Source organism: Malania oleifera, chromosome 7, assembly GCF_029873635.1.
Source record: "Malania oleifera isolate guangnan ecotype guangnan chromosome 7, ASM2987363v1, whole genome shotgun sequence".
Taxonomy (NCBI): Eukaryota; Viridiplantae; Streptophyta; class Magnoliopsida; order Santalales; family Ximeniaceae; genus Malania; species Malania oleifera.
The window spans coordinates 20404823-20432356 of record NC_080423.1 but is presented as its reverse complement, the minus strand read 5'-3'; the positions used below and the strand labels follow the sequence as shown (position 1 = coordinate 20432356).

The 27534-nt window shown below is 34.6% G+C and overlaps 1 protein-coding gene across 6 annotated transcripts in view; it reads right to left on the bottom strand.

Annotated features, from left to right (window-relative positions):
- The window catches only part of LOC131160227 (uncharacterized), an 88823-nt gene that overhangs the window by 21551 nt on the left and 39738 nt on the right, over positions 1 to 27534 (bottom strand). For all 6 annotated transcript variants that reach the window (XR_009137964.1, XR_009137965.1, XM_058115662.1 and 3 more), the window contains exons 5-12: positions 27277 to 27342; positions 25563 to 25646; positions 25392 to 25478; positions 23899 to 23990; positions 23762 to 23822; positions 4070 to 4129; positions 3856 to 3916; positions 394 to 501 (exon numbers count right to left, since the gene is read on the bottom strand). Coding sequence is in view for 4 of the 6 variants with exons in the window: in XM_058115662.1 (XP_057971645.1) it covers positions 394 to 501; positions 3856 to 3916; positions 4070 to 4129; positions 23762 to 23822; positions 23899 to 23990; positions 25392 to 25478; positions 25563 to 25646; positions 27277 to 27342 (619 nt within the window). In the remaining 2 variants the exon portion in view is untranslated. The remainder of the gene's footprint in view (positions 1 to 393; positions 502 to 3855; positions 3917 to 4069; positions 4130 to 23761; positions 23823 to 23898; positions 23991 to 25391; positions 25479 to 25562; positions 25647 to 27276; positions 27343 to 27534) is intronic.

The window sequence follows — 27534 nt, the reverse complement described above, 5'->3', positions numbered from 1 at the left end:
GAGAACTAGAAACATAAATATAATACATCATTAGCATTGACCATTTCCAGTCTACAATATCACTGATGTTCCAACAATTTCTTCCAACAAAAGCAGTTTATTCAATTTTTTTGCATTGTATTACACGAAATTATGAAATGAACAATTAATGTTGTCTTAAAAGGAGGAAGTATGTGACAGGATCATTTTGGACTCTCACTGAAGTCAACTTTTATATTGAGATACTGAATTGAGAACAAACCAGAATTTTTGCAGTAAGAACAGACTTGTTCAACACAGAATACTTTGTCTAATATCATTTTCAATTTCTCCAAATAAAACCCTTAATTAGCACAATTACTTGAATGGAAAGCACATTAAACGGCAGATAAGACTAGTTTGCTTAAAAATTACCTTGTCCCCTCATAAGGGATGCCATGAAAAGGGTCTTTCCTCCGGGAGCAGCACAGCAATCAATAATACTCTCACCTGGTTGTGGATCTAAAACAGAAACTACTAAACCTGTATAGAAATTATAATAAATTGAGTGTATGTCATTAGAAGATGTTCAAAACAGTTCAATTAAATGATTGGACCAGAGAAAAAAGGCCATTGTATTTTTCTCCGTTACTGTAGCTGAAAACTGCAGCATAATAAACCATATAGTTTCAAAACAAAAAAACAAAAAAAGAGTAAATCTATCATCACAAATGGATTTAAGTTTTTCATATACATGGCTTCACATGGTCAATAATAATGATGTGGATGACTACAAGTGGATAACATGAAAAGAAGCACCAGAATTTGACTGGATATTCTAACGAAAAATAAGTATACTGTTGAAGCAACTTTCATCCTAACAAGAAAGAGACCCTTGCAATTGAAATTATGACCCTTGTCCATGACTGCATGATGACTAAAGTAAAGAGGACAAAGAAAAACATCTGAGATTGAATATGCAAAAAATATAAATATATTTCGCATGGATCTAACTTTCACTTGAAGTAATTAAAAACAACTACTAGATCAGCATGAAACTCATTTCAGATGAAAACCTGTCAATTAATTCGTTAGCATACATTAAAGTCAACTCATGTGCATCATAATGTATGACATGAGCCAAGATTGTTTAGAGAACTTGCCTCTGACCACTTGTCTTGTGCACATTGGTTGGCTAATCATCATATAGATACTAGTATATATTTTTTATTCTTTTGAGTAGGACGCTGCTTTCATTAAAAAAAGGAAGTATGACTCCTCGATCAAGCTAATGTTTCCTCGTGGTAGAGTAGGAACTGCATAGAAAGCTCTTTAAGGATGAGTATTCATCAATTAACTCACTAGTTACTATAATTGTGTTTAGCCTACTTGCCTCCCCACCAAACACACTTTACCCACGGAATATGTGATAAATAAATTGCATTGCTTTACCATTTTTGACTCTCGTGTTTACTTTCATGCTTGCCTTCTGCATAATTTGTATTTGATGGTTGTGAACATGTTCATGTGGTAGTTCATGGTTTACTTTCGGCAGACTAGTTAAGCTTGTGTTCTACAACTAGTGCCATGTGACCCTTCACGCGGTGTGAAATACTGCATCACATGTCAAGATGATGCCATGCCCATCAAATTAATTTGTGGGGTACAAACCGGTGCCCACTAAGAAATTATAATAAATTTATTTTGTATATTTTCCCTAATTCAACATATTTAGGTTAGGTGGAATCATGAATAATACTGCACTTCCATCTTTCAATGAGTCCATTTTATATTGTCAGGCTCTCTATCAAATGACATTTTTCCCCTATATCTAAATGCCCTCTCCCTCCCAGGGTGGCAAAACAAGCCAATGGGTTTTGCCAATGGGCCAGGTATCTAATGAATCAGGGTTTAAACGGGTTCTAATTTAAGTTGACCCATTAATAAACAGGTGAAAAAAATTGATGCCCATCCCCTTCTAGTTACATGTTACAAACAAATACCATTTACAAATAATAGTAACTTTATTTTATATATGTTCCTTAATATTTTGACATATTTAAGTGGAAAAGAAGAACAATGCACTCATTGAAATGTGTTTATCTATTGTTTTATTATTAGTAGTAGCAAAATTTCACTTAGCATTACAATGCTCTTTAAAATCATCCATGTACTCGCTCTATTCTTTTTTCATAAGACCTTTAGTCATCATGGTGACTTACAATTAATTTGAATAGTTGAGCCATAAGAAGAAAATCAATCAATTAACGGAATTATTAATATTTTTTTAATTTAAAAAAAATACAAATTATGAGAGAAAGGATATACAGTCAATAGAGGACAATAAATCCTCAAAAAAGAGAACTGAAAAACAAACCTCAACAGTACCACCATCCAGAAAAGAACTAACAAATGCTACCTAAAAAAACCGCTTTTCAATCCCTTTCCATCATAATTAATAGAGCACAGAAAATTCGCTAATTCAGAGTGTCCCTTCTTAGCCTTACTTTTACCACCATCCAAACAGACTTCCTTAATTTCCGGGTCAGCTAACCACAAACCTATTTTATCCAACAAATGTTGAAGCCAGGACCAGGGACAAGCAAAATACCAGCCTCAGTCCGCTCCATATTGTCTCTTTCCTTACCGATTCACCCATTCTCAAAAAATAGAAACACCCTCTGAATCCTTTGGGAGAAGGAGGTAGGAAATAACGCCCACTAAATCAGGAAAGTCTGATCCATACCCAAGTTTATCGCCAACCTCATCTATAAATAACCATCCATCACAATCAAAATCAGTATCCAGGGCACCTTCATCATTAGATAAATCACCCCATTTCTTCTTCTCCTTAATGGCATTTCGTCACTAACCGTCTTTATTGAATCTATGTTCGACCCATTTGAAAGCTCCTCAATATAAAAACTCCCACCACTATAGCATTCCGAAAACAAACTTACCCTCACATCTGCACTGTTATGCCTCTCAACTAAGGACTTCTTTTTTTCCATGCCCTTCTGCCCCCAACAAGTATATAGTTGTTATACTATTGGTTTCCCTCGCAACCAGAAGTTTCGTCACCCCACGCATACCCACATTCACATTATTAGGACTCCCACCATCTCAATCTCCAACCTGATCAAGCAAAAAATTTACCACCATCCACACACCCTGCTTCCCAGACACCTTCACCTGACATTCATTCTCCATAAAAATACCTATGGAAAACTTATCAATATTTAAAATATTCCTTCTCCCTGCCCTTGGCCAACTAGACAAAAGGTCACAATGGCCACTTGCTCTAACATCTCTTGCCGAAGGAGATGAGCCACGAATATGTTTCTCCTCCACCTGCACACTTTGCCCAAAACCTTTGGTGGGCTTGAGATATACTCATATGTATGCCCTCTCCACTTGTATGTCACGCCCTGAATGCTGTTGGACAACAACCTGGGCCTGCGAAGATGACACAACAGATCTCCCTAACGCCTGCAAAAAACGCATCCAGTCTCTTGGCACCTGCAAAGAAGCATCATGATCTCCCTGGCATCTGTCAAGAAAAAGCATCGAATCTCCCGTTCTCCAGCGCCGAGATAGTCCCATTCAAGCCAGATGATTTCCCAGTCATATCTATTTATAATGAGTTAAGTTTATTGAATTTCATGCTAATCCTAATCATTTATGCACTTTTGCAAATCATTATTACATCATACTTGATAAAACCATGGACAGCATTCAATATTTATTCACTTGCTCGCAAAACGAGAGCTTATTGCTAATTGATATAAAGCACATGTTCAAGGGGAAAACAAAACTTATACCAGAAATCCATATGGCATCTTACTTGCATCTGAAATTTCAAAATGTCTCAAAATGATGTTAGTGTGAAAATTTGACCTGCACTCTCATCCTGCACTGCACATAATCCTTCTTTTAGTAATCCAGCTTGTATGACATTCTGAAAGAGAAATGTAGAACAATCAAAACCCTGTGAGAAACTTGAATGACATGACACAGTTGCATCATTTTATTGCCCTCCCTTGTAGCTTAATGATTTTATTTCCCCATAAAAAATTTTGAATACTAGTGACAAGATGCATTGCACTTTTACCTGCATCCCAGTTCTGATACGGACAAAATCATTTAAATACAAAGAAATCTCATGTGGGACCTGAGGTACAAAAGAAGAATATGAATAAATGAGCTAATAAAACTCCATCACTAAGGCACAAGCAAGAAATAGAAAACAATGATGCATGGAAGATGTTCTAGAATGATTTATTTCATCCACTCACTCAAATTAAAATCTGAATTTGGGAGTTATATATGCACCCATCATGCATATTAACAACACATGTTTACAAAGAGCAGTTTATTTGTTCCTTGTTGTCCAAGAAATACACTAGTAGCACATGTAGAGCCTATTTAAAGCACCAACATCTATGCACCAACTTTTTTTTTTAAGTTGCCACATTGAGCACTTCACTTTTTTTTTCTTTTTTTGGCCACATTGAACACTTTGTAGCCTTGTTACAGACGAGCCTGCCTCAACATCCTTAGTGCAAGTTTTCACACCTACTAAGCTGCCAATACAAGTTTCAATCTGTCATATGGGCCATTTTTTGTTGCAAAAATCCTCTAACTATAATCATACCATTGCCCCTCTTGCACATTTTATGCTTCCACATATAAATTCGTCTTTTTCTGGCAAGGCATTTTGCACTTCATAAGTGGGGCAAAATTTCTGTGGATTAGTCATCCAAGAACCTATTTGGCCTAGCATTCACGGCTCTTAAGGCATGAGATATGTGTTTTTATTGTAGCTGTCTATACTACATAATTCTGTGTGCCATGTTTCAAAAGTCATACACATACATTGATGAGTAGTAGATGAAAACAAGAGAAAAACAATTTATTTTTTTTTCCTGTTTCAATAGTAGTTAGTAGTTTCTTTAATTGGATTTAGCCTATTTTCTCAACAAGTTAGCTCAATACTGACTTTGTGAAGCAAAACAGAAGAGATCAAGGGAAGGAAGAAAGAAGGGGAAGAAGAAGCAAATTATGGCTAAATAATCATCCAAAACTAGTTGTTCAATTAAAAACCAAGTATTTAAATTAACCCCGTCCTAACCAAAAGAAAAAGAAAAAAGGTGAAAGATAAACCTTATAATATCAAAAATTAAAAACAATATAAAATTACTACAATCCCAAATAGATACACTAAATAACACAAATTACAAGATCGCCATTTTCCCTAAGGATGTAACTCAAGCCTACTCACAGGCTACTTGACCTCGACTCGTCCTACCACTGACCCAGCCAACTGCATTCAAGTTCAAGTTCAAGTTCAGTTCAAGCTACTTGAGTAGCTTGTCCGCTCAAGCTCAATATTCTCAAGTGCTCAATTCGCAAGCTTAATTCAGCTTTCTTTATTTTTATATATATTTTTACACATATACATATTATGTTTATTTACACACAAACACACATGTATACATAAACATATATAAGGGCTATATTTTAAACTAAAGAGGAAGACTAATTGCTTGAAGCCTAAAACAAAGAACAACCTAGCCTTCAAAAATGGCGAGTCGGGTTTTTCATCTGCCTCTCCCTTCCCTATGATCGTAGCACTCAATGCCATCACTGCCCAATCATCACTCTCACCCCTTAGGTAACAACACAATGCAGATTCCTCTCCTCTCCTTTCCTTTATTCTTCTCTCTCTCTCTCATTCTTGGCCAGTTAGCTGCAGATTTTTCACTTGCTGTTGATCGCTGGTCAGACCTCTCTCAACATACTGAACTGGGTTGACTTTTAATTCTTTTTTACTTTCTGTAGGTTTTGTAATTGTTTATTGAATTTTTTTTTTTTTTTTTTTTTTTTGCCGGTTAATTCCCCATCTATTTTCTTGAATGACAAGGTTTTTCTGAGAGCAAATAACAGATTTTTATGTTTCCCTTTAATTTGGTATTTGATTATGGGGCTGCTGCTGAAAAATATACATAATTCTCCTTGGTGCTTTTACTTTTTGATTTAGTTTTAATTTGTCTGTCTAGGCATGATTGTGATTATGTGGTCAGTTTCTTCTTTCAAAGTATGCGTCAAACAATGAAGATGAAGCTAGCTAGCAGCACCTTTGCTGCTGCTGCTGCTTTGTCGCTCCCGGTCCTTAATATATTACAATACAAGTGGTTATATTCAGAAATTCCTCTTTCTTGCTTCAGCTTCTTGATGACTTGATGTTTGATATGAAACTGCTGCTTCCTCCAAATTGTAAACATGTATGTCAGTGTCCAACAGCATAGCTTAGTTCTTCTAGACACACTGTTTACTGGTGGAAAAACAACTTGGACAACTTACTAGGCATCCAGATCTGGTGTTCTTTTAGCTTAAAGCAATTTAAACAATTAAAGTTCATTTATAAATGATGTGTATTTATTTATCATTCAAACCCATACCCATGCCATTTGGTTAGCATGTGTTCTACTTTATGCACATGAATTACATGGCAAAGCTTATTTAGCTAATTCCAACATGTTTTGATTTATTTGATCGCCATTTGGTGTTGCATAAGAAAGCAGACGATGAATTGAAGTGGATAATAGTGAGTGCACCAACAAGGGCAACCTCTAATTCAACTCAGACTAATGATGAGGAGCAAGTTGTTGATCCATTCCAGCATAGAAAAAGAGTCAAAAAACACATCTAAATTTGGGTATGACTTCAAAGAAATTGAGATGCCTGATGGTACTAACAAAGCGAAGTGCATCCATTCTCATCAGAAGCTTAAGATTCTTGCAACTATTTTCACAACTCATTTTTGGGAGACACAAGAACACATGTTTTTTTATAACAAAGAAGATGAATTCATTAGATCAGGAAGAATGTACAAAAAAGAAGAAATCCTCCTAAACAAAAATAAAAAATACAATTAAAAAAAAAAGATAAAACAACAATCAAACTAACAAAGATAGCCAATCCAATCCCATTGAATGTCAAAGAACCTCGCTCCTTTTAAACAACCAGCACCAGCACACCACAGTGACGCTAAATAATGGATCTTAACAATAACAAAGAGAGACTCAATTTTTTCCCTATAAATATATGCACATTTGGTTTCAGCCCTAATCCCACAGCACAGCTGTACTGCACATCTCTATAATGCATATGCATCCTTTTTTTAACAAAACAAGAAAAAGAAATGACCAACAAATCCACCACCAATTCCGGACATGCCCAATTTCCTTCCAGTAGATCAAAAAGCTTATTCCACATCTTCCAAGCAAAATCATAGTGCAAAAACAAATGAGAAACTATTCCTGAATAGTCAAAACATAATGAGCACATATCAAGAGAAAGTGCCTCTAAAGGTCTACTACTCTGCAATAGATTGTTGACGTTAACTCTATTAAGAACAACCAACCGGACAAAAGCTTAATTTTTTAAGGACCTTTGGCCTTCCAAGTACTTTTATAGAGCAAAAAAAAGATATTAGCACTAGTCAAGAGATCAAAGAAATATTTGTACTATAAGAACAAATTCCCAAAGAATCTAAGTGCTAGAGAAATTGATAAATCGGGATTTAAACTTTGGTACACTGGAAAAGAAAAACATAAGAATGGAGTAGGAATTATTATAGACAAAAATTTAAAAGATAGCGGTGTTGATGTAAATAGAGTAGGGGATAGAATTATAAAAATCAAGATGGTACTAGGACAAGAGATAATAAATATCATTAGTGCTTATGCTCCTCAAGTCGGCTTAGCAGAAAATCTTAAGAGACAATTTTGGGAAGATATGGATAGTATTATACAAGACATAACAGGGACTGAGAAAATATTTATAGGAAGAGATCTGAATGGACACGTTGGAGGGGATAATAAAAATTATGAGAGAATACATAGAGGATATGGATATGGAGACAAAAATAAGTCTAGGGAGATGATCTTAGACTTTGCGATGTAATATGATTTTAGTATAATGTATATTTTCTTTAAGAAGAGAGAAAAACACTTAATAACCTTTAAAAGTGGACAACATAGAAGTCAAATAAATTTTTTTTTTTAACTAGGAGGGTGAATCGTTTATCATGCAAGGATTGTAAAGTTATTCTAGGTTAAAGCCTAACCACACAACATAGAGTCTTAATGTTAGATGTATGTATTAAAAAATGGAAGAAAAATGATAAAATAAACCAGTATAAGAGAACTAGGTGGTGGAATCTAAAAGGATAAAATATAATAAAATTTAAAGATAAAATGATTAAAATGGGGATTGGACTATAGAGGATGGAATAGATACAAATACTCTTTGGAGTCAATTAGCTAACTCTATTAAAAAGATAGCAAAAAAGATTTTAGGTGAATCAAGGAGAAGATTCTCGAATAGCAAAGAAAGTTGGTGGTGGGATAAAAAAGTACAAAAAACCGTAAAGACAAAAAAAATTTGATATAAAACGTGGCAAAAATATAGAAACAGGGATAACTTTGAAAAGTATAAGGAGGCAAGAAAAGATGCAAAAAAGGTCGTTAGTAAAGTCAAATACAAATCATTTAATAGTTTATATGATAGATTAGATACAAAGAAGGGGAAAGAGATATATTTAAACTTGCTAACAAGGTCTTAAATTTCGATTTCGACTCAAATTTCAAAGCTCCAAAAGTACAAAAATTGTGACGGAAATTTCAATTTCGATGTCGATTTCAATTTCGATTTGGAGAAATAACGGAAATCAGTAGTAAAGCATGGAATTCTTTGTGAAACTTTAGAAATCGTTAACAAATATAATAATGTAAATTATAGGACCAATATATTACAAGTTAAATACATCTATATTGTGTATGAAGTGGAAAAGTTGTAATATAGTATGTGTATCAATCATATTTTTAAGATAATGTGCAGCAAGCATATTCAGCTAATACAAATGAAATTCATAAATCATTTAAATATTATTTATTATACAAATAATGATAATTTAGATATAAATGGTTAAATAAAATGTTGCTGTAAGTTTATTTTTTCATATAATTTCAAAAGCATTTACAATAATATTTTGTTTCGATAAAAATAAATAAAATAAATTAAGAGAGAAATTTCACTTTACTCCCAAATATGGTTTTAAATCGCGGTAGTGGGTAGTGTAACGTAACAGTAGCGGTTGTAACGGGAAGCGAGAGTAGCAGATGTTACATAACGAGAATTAGGTGTAACGGCACTGCGGCAGTGAATTTTTTTAAAGCACGCACAACCTTGTGCATATTAGCGTACTTGCATGTTTTAAGCTTTTAGCCCTTCTTAGAAAGAGTTTTAGCGTATTTTGGATCCTTTAGTTCAGGTAACTAAGTTTTTTGGTAAGGGTAACAAGTTTACATTTGTTTTAAACCACCATTGATAAAAAAATTAAGCGCGTGTACGTATTTATACTTCTCATTGTTCTTATCTATGATAAATTCTTATGTGTGCTAAATTAATTAATAAAAAAAAAAACATTATACACTCCATTAATCTATTAAAAACATAAGACATACGAATAATACAAATATAAAATAGCTAGAAAATAAAGAAGGTTGAAGTTGAAATATATAGAACATAAATATCACATTACTAATATTGTCAAAATAAAATATTTTCCTAAGTTAGTATTTTTCAAATTGTTAATTAATGCATCTCTTGTGAGTATTTAAAGAAATAGTAAATTTTGTATCACTGCCATCTTCATTATAATCTTTTCCCCCTCCTCATATGGCATATTGAGAATGATTTATGAATGAGAGGGAAAAAGTGAGAAGAAAAAGTAAAAAATAAATTAATTTTTTTTATGTAACAGTCGTGTAGCGGCCTTTACATAACGGTCGCGGTCCGTAACGGCCGCTACAACCGTGATTTTTCTTTCCACTGATTTCGTGGTGTGTAACGGTATCAGTAACCCAAAAACCCGTTACATAATGGCGTTACGTAACGGTTGCAGCCTTTATTTAAAACCATTCTCCTAAATCTCTTATTTGAATTCAAAGGAAATTTCGTTGTATAGTTAAAATTTCGATAAATTTCATTGAAATTTCGAGATTTCTATAAATTTCGAGATGATTCATTGATTTCAATGGAAATTATGCAAGACAGAAATCGACTGCCATTTCAATTACGAGGGTGACAGAAACCGTAAATTTCTACAAAAATGTTGACAATTTCGTGGATTTTTAAGACCATGCTTGCTAAAACTAGAGAAAGGAAGAGTAAGGACTTAGGAAATGTAAAATGTATAAAAAGTGAGGATGATATTGTCTTGGTTAAGAACGAAGACATTAAGAAAGATGGCGAAGTTACTTTAGTAAGTTGTTTAATGAAAACCAAATTGAAGGCTTAAACTTAGAATTGTCAAATGAGGAAAATACAAAACATATGAGATTTATTCGCAAAATTAGAGTTAACGAAATTAAGTTTGCACTAAAAAATATGAAAAATGGGAAAGCTATAGGAGCAAATAATATCCCAATTGAAGTTTGGAAATACTTAGGTGATAACAAAATTATATGGTTAACTAATTTATTTAATGCAATTATAAAAACTAAGAAAATGTCAGATGAATGGAGGAAAAGCACTTTAATACCTATATACAAAAATAAAGAAGATATTCAAAAGTGTAATAATTATCATGGAATTAAACTTATGAATCATACGATGAAACTATGGGAAAGGGTATTTGAACAAAGATTAAGGATAGAAACAAAGGTCTCAGAAAATAAATTTGGTTTTATGCCTGGGAGATCTACCATAGAAGCTATATATCTTTTAAGAAGATTAATGAAAAAGTTTAGGGAAAAGAAAAGGGACTTGCATATGGCATTTATTGACCTAGAGAAAGGATGTGATAGGATACCTAGGGAAGTTCTATGGTGGATTTTAGAAAAAAAGGGTGTATGTAGTAGGTATACTGATGTCATTAAGGATATGTACGACGGAGTAATGACCAGTGTAAGGATTATAGATGGAAAAACTAGAAAATTTCTAATCACCATAGATGTACATCAAGGATCTGCTTTGAGCCCTTATCTTTTTGCTTTAGTGATGGACCAACCGGCTAAGAGTATTCAAAAGGAGGTTCCATGGTGTATGTTGTTTGCAGATGATAATGTATTAATTGATGAAACTATCAAAGTATTGTGTGAATGGTCGAATGGTTTGGCCTTGAGTTCTGTATATTATATATAGACCTTACAAGGATGCTATACATGGAAAGTAAATAAGTTCTAGCATGATTCTAGCCCTATACATGTAAACTATAATCTGTCAAGCCCTATACCTATAAACTAAATATGTGCTAAATGTACAAAATAATGAATGGAGAAATAAGGAAATAATTGTGGGCTGAAATAAGGAAAGAAATCTTTTGCTATTTGTTGTTCCGTTGATAGCCCCCCTCAAATTGATGCGGGTTGATCAACAAGCATCAATTTGCTACTTAGGAAGCAATGTAGATGACGAGCTCGCCTTGGTGAAGATATCACCAATTTGTAATTCAGTGGAAACATGTAGAAGAGTGATAACACGAGCTTCAAATGCTTCACGGATAGAGTGACAATCAACTTCAATATGCTTCGTGCGCTCATGATAGATAGGATTGGCCATGATCTGGATAGCACTCATATTATCAACATGTAAAGGTGTAGGATTGGTCTTAGAAAAATCTAGCTCAGCAAGCAAACCTCGAAGCCAAATAATTTCAAAACAGGCAAGAGGCATTGCTCGGTATTCAAATTCCGTCGATGACTTAGAAAATCTATCTTGCTTCTTACTCTTCCAAGATGTCACTGCATCACCTAAGAACACACACCAACCAGTGATGGAGCGACGTGTATCTGCACAACCAGCCTAATCAACATCGCTATAAGCAGCAAGACGAGTAGAATTGCCTGCAAGGAAGAATAAACCACGTGCAAAAGTGCCCTGAACATAGCGTATCATCCTACGGACAGCAGCCAAATGAAGATGACGAGGGGTCTGAAGAAACTGGCCGACATGCTGTACAGCAAAAGAAATGTCCGGTCTAGTAATGGTGACATGGACAAGACTACCCACCAACTTCCGGTATAAACTGGGATCAGCAAGTAAGTCACCCTCCTCTTTGCGAAGCTTGACATTTAATTCCATGGGAGTATCAACAGAAGTACCCTCCTGAAGGCCAGCTGTAGCCACCAAGTCACTAGCATACTTATGTTGATTGAGTGAAATACCGGAGGGACTACGATTCATCTCAAGATCAAGAAAATATATGAGAGACCCAAGATCTTTCATATGAAAGGACTCTAAGAGATAAGTCTTGAGCTGAGCAAGTAAAGCAAAATAGGAACCAGCAATCACAATATCATCAACATAAACCAAAAGAACAACAATACTCATGTATGATTTCCGAAGAAACAATGAAGAGTCATACTTGCTTTGCCTGAATGAAAATTGTAATAAAGTGGTGCAGAATTTATCAAACCAGTCCTTCGAAGCTTGTTTGAGAACATAAAGAGAGCGACGAAGCTTACACACATGTGAAGTTGGAGAGGGAAACAAGCCCGGCGATGGCTTCATATGAATACACTCTTTAAGATCCCCATGAAGAAAAGCATTCTTGACATCCATTTGATGTAGTGGCTAATCACTGAACGCAGCAATAGCTAGAATCGCACGAACAGTAGTCATCTTAGCCACAAGAGCAAAGGTCTCTTCATAATTGACACCATATTCCCGATTATTCCCAAGTGCAACCAGGCGATCTCTGTAACAATCCAAACTTCCATCAAATCGGACCTTAACTGAGTAAACCATTTACAACCCAGAGGAACAATGGTGGGAGGGCAAGGCTCAATGTCCTAGGTGTGATTGGCCTTTAGAGCAACAATTTCTTCCTGAATAGCTTGTTGCCGACAATCATGCTCAACAGTGTGTGAGTAGCATATGGGAATATCTAAATTGGACAATGCAACAGTAAGAGCTGAAACAGAATTGCTAGAACTGGAAGAGGGAAACTTATACCTATCCGGGGGTACACACACTCGAGAAGAGCGACGTACCAAAGGCTCTGGAGGTGCTGCAACTGACTGAATTTGGAGTGTGGTAGGATCAGATATCGGATGAGCCACCAGAAGAGACAATGGGCGGGAGCGTCGCGTATACACAATACCTGGTTTAAAACAAGAACAGACTTGATGAGGATCCGAGAACTGCTCCTCAAAGGAGGGGTGAATCACAGTAGACGAGGAGGGTACAGAAGAGAAAAAAGAAATGTTCATTTTCACAGAAAATAACATTCCTAAAAATGTGTGTACAATATAATGTAGGATCATAGCAAACAAATCCCTTTTGACACACATTATATCCCAAGAATGCACATCGAACAGATTGAGTAGATAATTTATGTCGCTCATGAGGAGGTAAATGAACAAAACATACACAACCAAAGGTACGGAGGTTATCATAACTAGGTTTCTTAGCAAATAAGCGGAAATAGGGAGACTCCATGTGTAGGACTTGAGAAGGTAAACGATTAATCAAGTAGTAGTTTTCAGAGCCTCAAGCCAAAACAAGGATGGAATAGAGGATTCCGGCAAAAGAGTATGTACCACATCTAGGAGATGACGATTTTTGTGTTCGGCTACTCCATTCTATTGGGGAGTAGAAGGACATGAACGTTGATGAATAATACCTTTAGAAGCCAAAAATTCCTGAAACTCAAAAGACAAAATATTCACCACCGGAATTTGTGCGTAATGTCTCAATAGAAGCATAAAATTGATTGTCAACATACGCTAAAAACTTAGTGAAAGTACGAAAACCTCAGATTTAGAGCGAAGAAATTAAACCCAAGTAAATCTGCTATGATCATCAATGAAAGTCACATAGTATTTAAATTTTTCACGTGAACAAACCGGGGAAGGTCCCCAAACATCACTATGGATAAGATTAAAGCACTGAGAAGCTCTACTAACATGCAAAGGGAAGCTAAGAGTTTTGCTTTTACCAAGTTTGCAAGAAGCACACTCAAGAGATAAAGAAGAACGTTCTTTATTACCAAGTAAATCAGAGTTCAATAAATGAGATAAGATCTGAGTATGGGGATGGCCTAAACAACGATGCCACACCTTACTAAGATCTAAAGCATTATTACAAACAAAATAACTAATAGAAGAAACTAAAGAAAGTGTCAAAACAGGAAAAAGTAGTGGAAACAAGAGCTCCACTTTAGGTCCCTTCATGATCGGCTCCCCCGTTTCCTGGTCCTGCACAACACAAGCATCACCAGAAAAATTAACAACACAATTGTTATCAACTAATTGACCGACAGAAATAAGATTTGTGGAAAGCTGAGGAGCAAGAAACACATCAGTGAACTTAGAAGAGGCATCTTTGACAGCAGCTATTGGCAAAGAACTGCCATTAACAATCTGAATAGCAGATGGAACAATTGTCATGTTGAAACATGGTGATCGCATGCTCTAACTAAAAACGACAGGCACCGTTATCTTGATGATATACTGATTTTAAATAAGTTCACATGGATTGAACAGTGCGATAAGGTTGCAAGTTGGGGACAATATGTGGCTCAACCAAACCAAGAAACCAAGACATAATCCGAGCATCAAGCACGGCCCATGAAGGACAAGCCGCTGAATCCTTGGCATCAAGCACAGCCAATGAAGGAAAAGCCACTGAATCCTTGGATTTATCAAGATTGGGTGCACAATTCGTGCCATCAATATGACCCAAAAGATTTTTTCCCTTCAAGAAAAGTTCAAATTGAAAGGCCCACGTAGAATAATTGTTGCCCGTAAACTTGGCACTCACAAGTGCGGGATCCATGCTAAATAAAGGAGAAAATCGAGAAGCCCAAAAATAAATCAACGCAGGAACAAAGAAAACCAAGATCAACCTGCCTGCACTAAAAAATAAATCTTGAACCAAGAAACCTGCTGTGCCGAGAATCACAAGGACAAAAGCACCAGAAACAGCAATAGAAAGAACCAATATCAACCTTCCTGCACTAAAAAATAAATCTTGAACCAAGAAACCTATTATGCCGAGAATCACAAGGACAGAGAAGCACCAGAAACAGCAACAGATAGCTGTTCCGATCGACCTGCCTGCACTAAAAATAAATTGCAACCCAAGAAACTTGCTGTGCCGAGAATCACAAGGACAAAGAAGCACCAGAACAGCAACCAAAAGCTATTCCGACAGCCACTTAGCCACAAAATTATCAAAAGACAGAGAACCAAAAAATTCCAGAAGAGAATAGACCCACAACAGCCACAGAAATGAGAGACACCTCCAAACCGAGAAGACCAAAAAAAAAAAAAAAAAAAAGCAAAATTCAAAGGGAAAAAAAATTAGCAGTCGGCAGGCTCTGATACCATGTCAAAGTATTGTGTGAATGGCCGAATGGGTATATTATATATAGACTTTACAAGAATGCTATACATGGAAAGTAAATAAGTTCTAGCATGATTCCAGCCCTATACATGTAAACTATAATTTGTCAAGCCCTATACATGTAAACAAAATATATGCTAACTATACAAAATAATTAATGGAGAAATATGGAAATAATTGTGGGCTGAAATAAGGAAAGAAATCTTTTTCTATTTTCTATTCCGTTGACAGAAACTAGGGACAGAGTAGAGGCTGAATTAGAATTATGGAGAGAAGCTTTGGAATCTAGAGACTTTAGGATAAGTAGAAATAAGACAGATTATATGAAATGTAATTTTAGTAATGATAGGAGGAATATTGGAGACAGTTAAACTTGATGATGAAGAAATAAATAGCACTTGTAGATTTTGTTACCTTGGATCTACTATGCAAGCTAAAGGAGACATTGAAGATGATGTAATGCATAGAATTAAAGTAAGTTGGGTAAAATAGAGAAGTGCCTCAAGTGTGCTTTGTGATCGTGGAATACCCTTAAAATTAAAAGGGACGTTTTATAGGATAGCTATAAAACCAACTATGTAATATGGATCAGAATGTTGGGCGAAGAAGAAACAGAATGTCCAAAAAGTAAAAGTTGCCGAGATGAGAATGCTTAGATGGATGAGTGGTATAACATTGAAAAATAAATTAAGGAATGAACATATTCGTGAGAAGTTGGGTGTAGCTCCTATAGAAGATAAGTTAATAGAGGGACAACTTAGATGATATGGACACTTGCAATATAAGCCACATAGTGCTCCAATGAGGAAGAGTGAGTTAGTGTAGGGAGCAATAGAAGGCGTAGGGGTAGACCTAAAATAACTTGGAAGGAGACAGTGAGTAAAAATTTAATACCCCTAAATCTGTCAAAAGAAATGGTCCATGATTGCATAAATTGGCAAAAAAGGCTTCATATAGCCGACCCCACCTAGTGGGACTTAAGGGTTGGTTTTGTTGTTTTGTTGTTGTTACAAATGGACCTAAACTGGAAAAATGGGAACAAAAGAAAGACCAAACCCCAGCCTTGTGCTTGGGCGGTCAATGGACCTTGGCAGAGGCCAAAGGCGGTAGAGTGGCCCCTGAATCTGGCAACTTTTGCCTGCAATGGTCATTTTTCCCTCTCTAACAGCTAGTAAGCGGTCGATCAATCTGACAAGCCAAAAGGCTCCAACAAGCTGAAAATAGGTAGTTTTCATCCAAACTCTATATATATGCCCTCATAAGCCTTGCGAATGTTAGAGAACATACTTATAACTGAATATCCAAGTACTCTTGCTTTTAATTCTCTCTTAATCTCTCCTTGTGTTTTAATTTGCTCATCTTTAAAAGAAAAATTCTTGAGCCTCAATCTTCATTATTAATTGAGAGTTTGTCTTGAGCTTTAAATTTTATATTCTTCCTTGTGAGGAATTTTCTTTCATAAAGCTTTGTTGTTTTGGCTGCTTTGTCACCATAGGAAACAAGGACTATAATTTAACAAGGGGTATAATTGGTTTCCTTGGTTTCTATTAAAACAAGGGGAATAGTGGAACCTCAAGGCGGTTAGCTTTGAGGGAGCAAATGCAGGCAAGGATAATCGAACCATTACAAAATAGTTTGCAACTTCTCTCCTCTTCTCTTCTCTCTTTAAATTGCATTCATATTTGCATAATTTTCTTAATTGTGTAATTAGCTTTAAATTTTGTATCAAGCACTTTTAATTTCATCAAACCCAATTCAACCCCCTCTTGGATTGCATTTGGGCCAAAAATTGGTATCAGAGCTAATGCTCTTCTTTTAAATTTGGACTTAACCGTCTTAGAGAGGATCCATGGAAACAAACACCCTTTCATTTGAGGGGTATTCCAGCATGAGACCATCATTTTTCAATGGAAATGATTATGTTTTTTAGAAAACAAGGATTATTATATTCCTTCAAAGTTTTTATTTCGAAATATGGGATATTATACAAAATTGATACACTCTTCCAACAATGGCAGAAAATAGTATTAACAAATCCTAAACCTAGATGAATGTGGGAAGAAAATGAATGGCTTTTGCACATAATGAATTCCAAGGCAATGAACAACTTGTTTTTAATCTTAGATTGTAATGATTTGATAAAATATCTACTTGTGATACGGTTAAGAAAATTTGGCATTCTTTTGAAATGTTACATGATGATAAATACGAAAAAAATATGCTAACTTGTGTTTTCATCAATGTGACATGTTTGAAATGGAGACAAGGGACAAAGAGGAGACAAAGAACAAGGATGAAGAAGAAACATTAACTCTTTGCTTCATAGCCGGTGGAGATTAAAAAGAAGCAAAGGCGAAAGAGGAGGCAAATTTCTTTCAAAATGAGCAACTCTCCTATGATGAGTTGTACAATGCTTTCATTGAAATGCATGATGATCTTGAAAGCAATGATTTTAAATACAAAGAGCTCAAGCAAAAATTTAATTGTTTGGTAAATGAAAATGAGTTGTTTAAAAAATAAGATGAAATTTTGAAAGCTAAGATTAAGTCTAGCTCTTCTACAAATGAGTTGAGATTAGAAAATGATTTTTGAAAAAAGAAAGTTGAGAATCTCAACCATTTTTTTTTCAAAAATTGTTCAATTAAAGGAGAACTTAGACAGAGTATTAGCTAATCAAAATATGTCATTCTTGACAAGCCTAAAAAGAGGCATTACCCATACAAAAGAAATTATTATCATAAGAAAATATTACCAAAAGGGTCCAGGTAATTTCACTTGATAATATCCTCAAATTTGGAACTTAAATTGAAAATGAGTTTCTTTGAAAAATAAAATCATTTGAGCTTTTTCAAAATTGTTACATTTTCAAACAAATTGTTTTCGCCTGAGGTTTCATCTAAAATAAGGGATTAAAATTGTTTTTAAACTTGTGTTTCCCTTAGATTGCATGATATAATTGTTGTATGCAAATCTTTTGCTAATTTTTGAAATACAATGAAAATTTTGTGAAATTTTGATTTGTCATGATTTTTAAAGGTAAATGGAAATTTTGTTGTATGTTAAGCATGAAAAACTGAAAATCTCTTTTGTTGGAAGTATTTTTTGAAACCTTGCTAGAATTTTGAGTACATTGGTTTAGGGGGAGCACGCTCAAAATTGAATATCATGTATTGAAACATTTTGGTTTTGCAATTGATGATCATTGAGCATAATAAGTTGCAAATTTTGAAAATATTGAATATGTGAAAGACGAGCTTAAATGAATATCTTGTTGGTGATATTAAAAGTATTTGAATAATGATTTTTTTGGAATATGAATATGTCATGGTAAGTTAGGTGTAGCTCCTATAGAAGATAAAATATGGGAGGGACGACTCAGATGGTATGGACACTTGCAACATAGGCCACATAGTACACCTGTGAGGAAGAGTGACTTAATTACTGTGGGGGCCAGTAGAAGGGGTAGGGGTAGGGGTAGACCAAAAATAACTTTAGAGGAGATAGTGAGTAAGGATTTAATATCCTTGAATCTATCAAAAGAAATGGTCCATGATCACATAAGGAAAAGGATTCATATAACCGACCCCACCTAGTGGGACTAAGGCTTGGTTTTGTTGTTGTTGTTTTGTTGTTGTTGTTGTTGTTGTTGTTGTTGTTTTGGAATATGAATATGTATGATGAAGTTGAGCATATTGAATATTTTGTTTAGCTTATTGAAAATTGAGCATCTTATTGAAGCTGAGCTTGAATAAGTGTCTGGAAAATTTGAGCATGTTGAATTTTTGTTATGGATTTTGAGCTTGTTATGAATTTGAGCATAATGTTGAGTTATTGAACTTATGGAATATTAAATATCTTGTTATGAACATTTAAGCATATTGAAACATAATTGTAAATTATTCTATGGATTTCATTCTTAAGAGCTCCCTCCTAAAAACCTTTTGGAATTTACCAAGGGGGCAAGCATAAGTGAAAATCTTTTTGAAAACATGAGCATAATTGTGAATATTTTTAAATATGATTGTAAATTTTAAATGATATGACCATGGTAAAAATTGAAACTTTTGAGATCATGGTCTTTGATGAATCATGAAAATATGATAGAAGTTTTGAAAATCATAAATGCATGCAATTTCTTGAAACTAGAACATCTTTGCTCAAACTTGATTTTTCAAAATTGTGGTCTATATTGCAAGATTCATACCCCCCCCCCCCAAAAAAATTTTTTCTTTTTTTATTTGATATTGACAAAAGGGGAAATTTTTTCCAACATGAAAATTTTGCTTTTAAGTTAATTGGTATCAATTTTCTTTTATTTGACTTATGATCAACAACAAATAGTATCAATTATTTTATGACCGTGCATTAATTTGGTATCATCTATTGTCATATTTTTGACCATGCAATAATTTTCATGTGGGGCATATTGCTATATCTTTTATGATATACTAATTGATAAAATTGAAACTTCGTGCTTAAATGTTTTAATTTTTAGCCTCACCCCTCTTATTTTGGTTTTGATGATGTCAAAGGGAGAGAGATAAGAAAAATAGGAACTTGTGTGTGATTTAAATGCTTTATATTTGTTCTTATTTCTTGAAAATAGTTTATCATCATTAAAAATGGGAAGATTGTTAGCTCCAAGTTTTCATTAACCTAGTTTTGATGATAACAAACTATTGTTGACTAATGGTTGTGTGCATAAATTGTGTTCTACCAGATTAAAGCCACTAAAGTTGAAGAATTTAGAGAAGATATTGAAGACTTAATTTAATTTATCTGTATTGTGATTCTATCATTTGTGATGAACTTTAGATTGTAAAGCTATGAGAAAATAAAGGCATGGCACAAATGGACCTGAACCGGAAAAATAGGAACAAAAGGAAGACCAGACCCCACCCTTGTGCCAAGGATGGTCGACCAACCCTAGGGGGCGATCGACCAACCTAGGTAGAGGCCAAAGGCGGTCGACTAGCCCTTGAAGGGGGTCGACCAGTCTGACTGCTTTTTCCTGCAACCATCATTTTTCCCTCTCTAACGGCTGGTAAATGGTCAACCAATAACAAGCCAAAAGGCTCCAACGAACAACATCCAAATTCTATATATATGTCATCCTAAGCCTTGAGAACATTACAAAACGGACTTATACTGAATATCCAAGTACTCTTGCTTTCAAGTCTCTCTTTAATCTCTTTTCATACTTTAATTTGTTCATCTTTGAAAGAAAAACTCTTGAGCCTTAATATTGATTATTCATTGAAAGTTTTTCTTAAGCTCTAAATTGTATATTTGAAATTAAAGATGTATTCCCAAGAGGGGGTGAATTGGGGAATTAAAAATTTATTAGCGGAATTGCAAATTACCTTAATCCCTTTTTAATTAAAACTTCAACCACACAATCACAATATCTAAACAGCGACCGTGCTATACCAATCGGGAATCCTAGATATGAATATGAAATCTGAAAATATAATCCAAAGTCAATACTTCAATTAATTCAGTTAAGCAATTAACAGAATCTGATTTTCAGCAATGAACAATGATTTTCTCAAGATATAATTTCAGTAATGCAACTTGTATTATTTGAGCACTTATGCTTCAATCAGATAATTAATCACAAATATTTTACCTCAGCAACTTTGCACTTGAATTCAGAGAAAATGCTTATTTGATTTTTAGTCCAACAACATAACCCAATCTCCAAGATACAACTTGGTTCAATCACAATCAATCTCAAATATTCAGCAAGTTCTCAATGAACACATAAATATACACGCAGGTTATAATCTTTCAAGAATTTAAAGAGTAAAGGAAGAAGAGCTGAACACCGGATTTTTACAAGGTTTGGCCAGCAGCCTACATCCTTGCCTCAAGCAACCCGCTTTGAGGATTTTTCTTTCCACTTCGTTACCAGGTGAAGTATCCCTCTCTCCGTTCAAGGTGGAGACGCCTCTCTAACGAGAACAACCCTCTCGCTAGGCAACGATTCAACAACCCTAAATCGTCAATAACAAAACAAGAAACAATTTTGTTTGTACAAGAAATATACGCTTGGCTAGAGCAAATTTGTACAAGTTAGAATCACAATATACTTCAATAAAATCAATAAAAAGATGAAGCTCAAGATTACATCACCAGTAATATGATTATAGAGTAAGGATTGTAGAAGAACAAATCAGATTTTTGTGAGAAATCAGCAAGAACACACAGCAGCGCTTTCAAAAAACTTTCAGCAGTATAACACTAGATTTTGAATTTGTATGTGTGTAAGTTAACCTAATTTGCGAAAATATATATAGAGCAAAAAGGTTTCTTACCATTTTCCCCAAGTTTTCTCGAAGTTTGGAAACCAATTATTCAAATTTGAAAACAAAATCAGCGCTGTTAAAAGTTTAAAACACAGACATCAGTCGACTAAGCCATAGGGTCAGTCGCCTGAGCTCTTTAAAAATAGCGCATTCAGAAAGTCAGTACTGGGTCAATCAACTGATCACGATAGTTCAGTCGCCTGATCTTATTCTATTTGTTCATTAACAAAGTCAAAAGCATATCAGTCGCCTGACAATTCATCATCAGACGCCTGACCACTTGGCCACTTATTGTTTTTCAAAGTTTGGTTCCAAAACTTAAATAAGACCATAATATTTCCTAAGAGCGTCAATCTTCATTATTGAAATTTGAAGTACTTACATGAGATTTTAACAAGATAAAAACTATCTGAGTGCCTAAGTCTTCATGTCGTATAGCTTCAACGCTTTGTCCAAGCTTTAACAAATTCTTCAATATGCTTTATATCCATCATGACTCATAGCTTTAAGTGTCGACTTCATTCAAGCTCTTCAAACATAATCACTTGATTTCATAAAAACACTTGAGCCCTGAAACTTAACTTAAACAAACATGTTAAGTAACAAAACGAGATTAAGCCTTGTTAGGCCAACAATATTCTTCCTTTTGAGGAATTTTATTTTGTAAAGCTTTATTGTTTTGGTTGCCTTGTCTTTGTAGAAAACAAGGATTGTAATGTGGTTGTCTTGTCTTCGAAAAACAAGGGGTGTAATTGGTTTCCTTGGTTTCCATTAAAACAAGGGAAATAGTGGAACCTCAAGGCAGTTGGCCTTGAGAGAGTGGACGTAGGCAGGGGTAGTCGAACCAATATAAAAGAGCTTTCAATTTCTCTTCCCTTCTCTCTTTAAATTGCTTTCATTTTTGCATTATTTGCTTGATTGTGTAATTAGCTTTAAATTTGTATCAAGCACTTTTAATATCATTAAACCCAATACATCCCTCCTCTTGAGTTGCCTTTGGGCCAACACTAAGGACCAAGAATGACTATCCAATCCAATTGAGGGCTTAAATTCTTCAGCTTCCTTCTTCTTCACGATCTTTTACTCTTTAGTTCTGGTTGGGACTTAATAAGGAAGTGAAGCCATGTTGTCCCCTCATCCTCATTTATTAGGCTAAGCCACTCAACAGGAATATTCCCAAACATGCCTTCATAGCTTGGCTTGAAATAGACTTAAAATCCTTAACAGGTTGTTCAAGTGAGGAAAAAAGTCAATTCTTCTATTAATTTTTTCCTCATCAGTGTATGGGAAAAAAAACATTTGTTCTCTGGTTGCAGGTCCACAAGAAACATTATCAGAGGCACTTCTTGTATGCAAATTCCTAGATCCTTCCCTTGCTGCAGTAAAGAGGTTCATGAGTTTTCTCATTTGGGAAGTAACCCAACTGCTGTCATAAGCAAAAGCCATGGTTTTAACATACTTGCAAAGCCAGAAATTCAGTGATTTTTGAGAACTCTTAACTTTGACCTAGAATTAGTTCTGAAGTGCATCCTTCTTTTTATGGTAGGGGCAATCTATCTAATCTTAGAAAATTTACAAAATTTTTGTCAGCTTTTGTTTCCTTTGGATTTTAAGCTTCTTTTCTTTGGCTTGTAAATTTCCCCTCATTCAACTGCTCTTGTTTCCCTTGTGCTAATATATCACCTCTTACCTTCTTCTGGAAAAAAAAAAAGGAAGAAGAAGAAGAAGAAGCTGTCTGTTCTAGCATACACACAGGTCAGGGGAGGGTAGATAACACAAAATTTAATTAATCCACTATTAAACATATAATGTCACTAGTTATACACCCAGTAAATAGTCCCCAAAAAATGTGTACATGCATGCAAAAATAATACACAATATTATAAAATACACTATATGAGTTACTGAAGCATAATATGGGGGTGTGTCCAAAAAAATAGAAGTGAAGTAATTGCAAATCAAGTATTTAAAGAATATATATATTATACTAGACCATTAAGCCAAGTAACACTACCCTCATTTTAATCACATAATTGAACTTCAAAGATATTAGGGACGTAAAAGAATTAAACTAGCACCTTCAAATCTTTAAGTTGTACAATGAGGTCAGCTGTTCTAAAATCCTTTCCACTGTTTGCCCTGACATTAGCAATAAAAAAGACTATGAGATCCATTTTATGACATTATAAAAACAAGCCATACTTTAAGCTAAAACCTCAAGCTGAAATAGGGGTCGCTGTTATTCCACATCATCAGTTTAATAGCTTCTTCCTGCCCAAGATACTTTGTCCATCGCCTTACCATCCACTGAAAACAATATAGAATAAAATATAATATAATAAGATTTACAAAAAAAGATGATTTTTTTTATAGAAAAATAAATTTCATTAATAGGGAAAGAATTTACAAGGAGGAAGAATAAGAAATCTCCTGAAAAAAATCTGGTTCAAACCAGGAAAAAAACTAAAACAACAAAACACAAGCCAACCAGTTCCTCCAATCCCTATTTAAATCCTGAAAACTAGCTTCCCTGAAAATTCCAAACCTAACACACCATAAAGAAGTCAAATACTGAATTTTTTTCCCACACCAATGATGAATTCAACTCCTTCTCAAGAAAAATCCCCACATTATGTTCCAACCATAAACCCCATAAAACTGCAAACTGGCTACAATTCCACAGGGCTACCCTATCCTTCCTTCTTCCAAACTACAAAATATAATTATCTTTCTTTAATTTAGAAGAATTTAACTTTAAGCATGAAGCATCCTTCACTATTAAAACAAATAATTAAACAAGATAACACAGCCCTTAGAATAACTCAATAGATACCACTTGTCCACACTAAAATTGGAGAATAAACTCATGGATGGAGAATATCTAGTCAACACCTTCTTGTATTAGCAACAAAAATTTATTAAATGTTCATTGCTGCATCACAACAGTTTGGACCCTTAGCCCAGCTAGTTTGCCAGTGACTGGAGTCCACAATTATTTTTTAAATATCAGAGTGCAATTTACCAAATAATGTTTTATAAACAACAACCTCAAACACAACTATACTAAGTTTTAACATTGCTCATTTTCTAAGGAGGTAGAATTAAGTCCTCCAATTTCACTGAAAATTTGTGATAACTTAGGCACATCAACTACCTTTGAAATTTTCAAAATTAATTTTAAAAAACTTATCATGCTGATACAATGTCACTCTGTGAGCAATGACTAGGTCAGTTCAATAGATAAATTTGACAGTTTGCATTGCAATAACCATTTCTATGATGAATTCAAACACAAACAACAAAAAAAAACAAATCAAGTCTTAAGTCCCACTAGGTGGACTAAGTGGGTTCGGCTACATGAATCATTTTCCACAAATTTATACGATCATGGGCAATTTCCTTCAGCAAATTCAACGCTATTAAATCTTTACTCACTATCTCCTTCCAAGTTATTTTAGGTCTAACTCTCCCCGGCACCCCTTCTACTGCCCCTCACAAAAACTAGCTCACTCCTCCTCACTGGTGCACTAATCAGCCTACGTTGCAAATGCTCAAACCATCTGAGTCGTTCGTTCCTTATCTTCTAAAAGAGTTATACCTAACTTACCACGAATATGTTCATTCCTTAATTTATCTCTGTGATGAATTCATATCATCCAATAAATTTATTAATAGAAGTGCAAATAATAGGTAGCACCACAAACTTACAACTGGATGAGAATAAAGGGTTGCAAGAGCTCGAGCTTGTGCACGATCATTGCCTTCCACCTTGGGTAATGGAAGGGAGTCATTTTCCTGCAAAAGCAGAGACTTAAGCACTCGATTAAACATTCACAATTATTAAATGATTATAATATTCATAGATAGAAAATGACACACCTTAAGCAAAACAAGCTTCCGAAGAATCCCATTAACCATGTTACCTGCACCAGGTCTAAGGGCAGCTTTCGCAAGCCTCACATTCTGCAGTTACATATAGCATAGAATGGCTAAAGAACATTTAAATAAGATATTACATGCCAAAGGTAAGAAGAAATATTGAGATCAAGATCTGATTCCACTCTAGAGTCATCTCTTTCAGAGTTTCCAGGCTCATTATTGGGCACCTTTATGATCTGTCCTGTAGACAAGTGAATGATCGATTGGACAGGTAGTAATGGTCTTTTTTCCTTTTTTTTCTTTTTTTTCTTTTTTTTCCTTTTTTAAGGTCTTATGAAGAACACCAAACAGGTTGAGTAGCACAATTAAAAGTTTAACCATGCCACCATGTAACAATTTTCCAACAAAATTACGGAACTATAGTTGTCAAAATCATGATTCAGCAAGATACTACTTATACAAAACAATCCAGATCCTAGTAGGATTGTAGCAGGCTTGTAAGATCTTATAATAAATTTATATTTTTAAAATTGCTCTAACAGTAGGCTTGGTGCTCATTCTGTACAAGTTGAACTATGAATCGACAACTTATGTAGTGATTTTTTTCTATTTAACACTAATGCAGTTATGGACATATTAATTTATGTTTAGTTCATTGACGTTCATTAAGTGGTTCAAACATTAATGCTAAGGTTGAAGATGAAACATTAATGTTAAGGTTGAAGATGAAGATTATAATTAGTACACCAATGCATTTGATTATAATGATAGCTATGGAGATGATGATTTTAATGATGAGTAGCAGATAGTAATTAATGATTATCTCAATGATGTTGACGAAGCAAAATATAGCAATGTACAGCTCAGATGATGACATAAATGTTGAGGAGCTAGCTTGATAGTTTAGCTTTTGTCTTTGTTTGCTAATATATGTAGTCATTCAATAATATTGATGAAGCACAACATGACAATGTATCATGGATAATGAGATAAATGTTGAGGAGCTAGCACAATAGTTTGGCTTTTGTTTTGTTTGCTAATAAAAAAAAAAAGGGCAGCCCAGTGCACAAAGCTCCCGCGTATGCATAATGGGTCTATAGTACGCACAATAGTTTGGCTTTTGTTTTGTTTGCTAATATAAATATAATTTTAGGTATTCATGTTGTCTAGCTGTTTGTTGACTAATTTGTATTAAAAATTGTCCTTTTTTAAGTATGTATTTATTTTTCAATATAAGTTGGCTTTATTTAGAAATTCAACAATTTGAACACTTGATTTCTTGCTTATATGAGAGTTCTACCATATGAGCTACTTAGGATTTCTTAGTTTCGAACACTTGGTAGCCAAGTTTGTTGGCTTACATTATTGAATTCTCGTTAAAATAACCTATAAATGAATTTTTTGTATTTATTTTCAATGGTTAGTAAAGGCTTATGATTCTTAATCTATCCCACTAAATCCCCTAGCAATCCTATGTAGAAACCCGATTTTAAAAACCTTATTTATTATAGAACGATTATCCTCACTGTGGTGATATTCCAGAGTACTCTGCACATTGTTGAAACTAGAGAGCTGCTTCACAATCCACTTCGGGTTAATCCATGTATACAAGGATTTTTTAATAACAAAAATACATTAAAATTACGTTAGAAACAGTAATCAGGATGTGTTCGGTAGAAAATTTGGGGGAGGGGGTAAGGAGGTTAAAATTTACCTCATCAACAGCAGCATATGGCGGCACATCCAGCTTCACAATCTCGTAGCAACCAATTCGAAGAATCTAAAAACGAACATACAATACAAAAGAATAATTAACTGTGACACTTTCACAGTGAAGGTTCCTATGCCCCACATTATCTTTTGAAGCATGTTTTTAAATTAATATAATATGTGCATGCACACACACACACACACAATAGCCTGCATGCACATTCAGCCTCTATTCTATTTCAGCAATTGGACAACCCTAAGC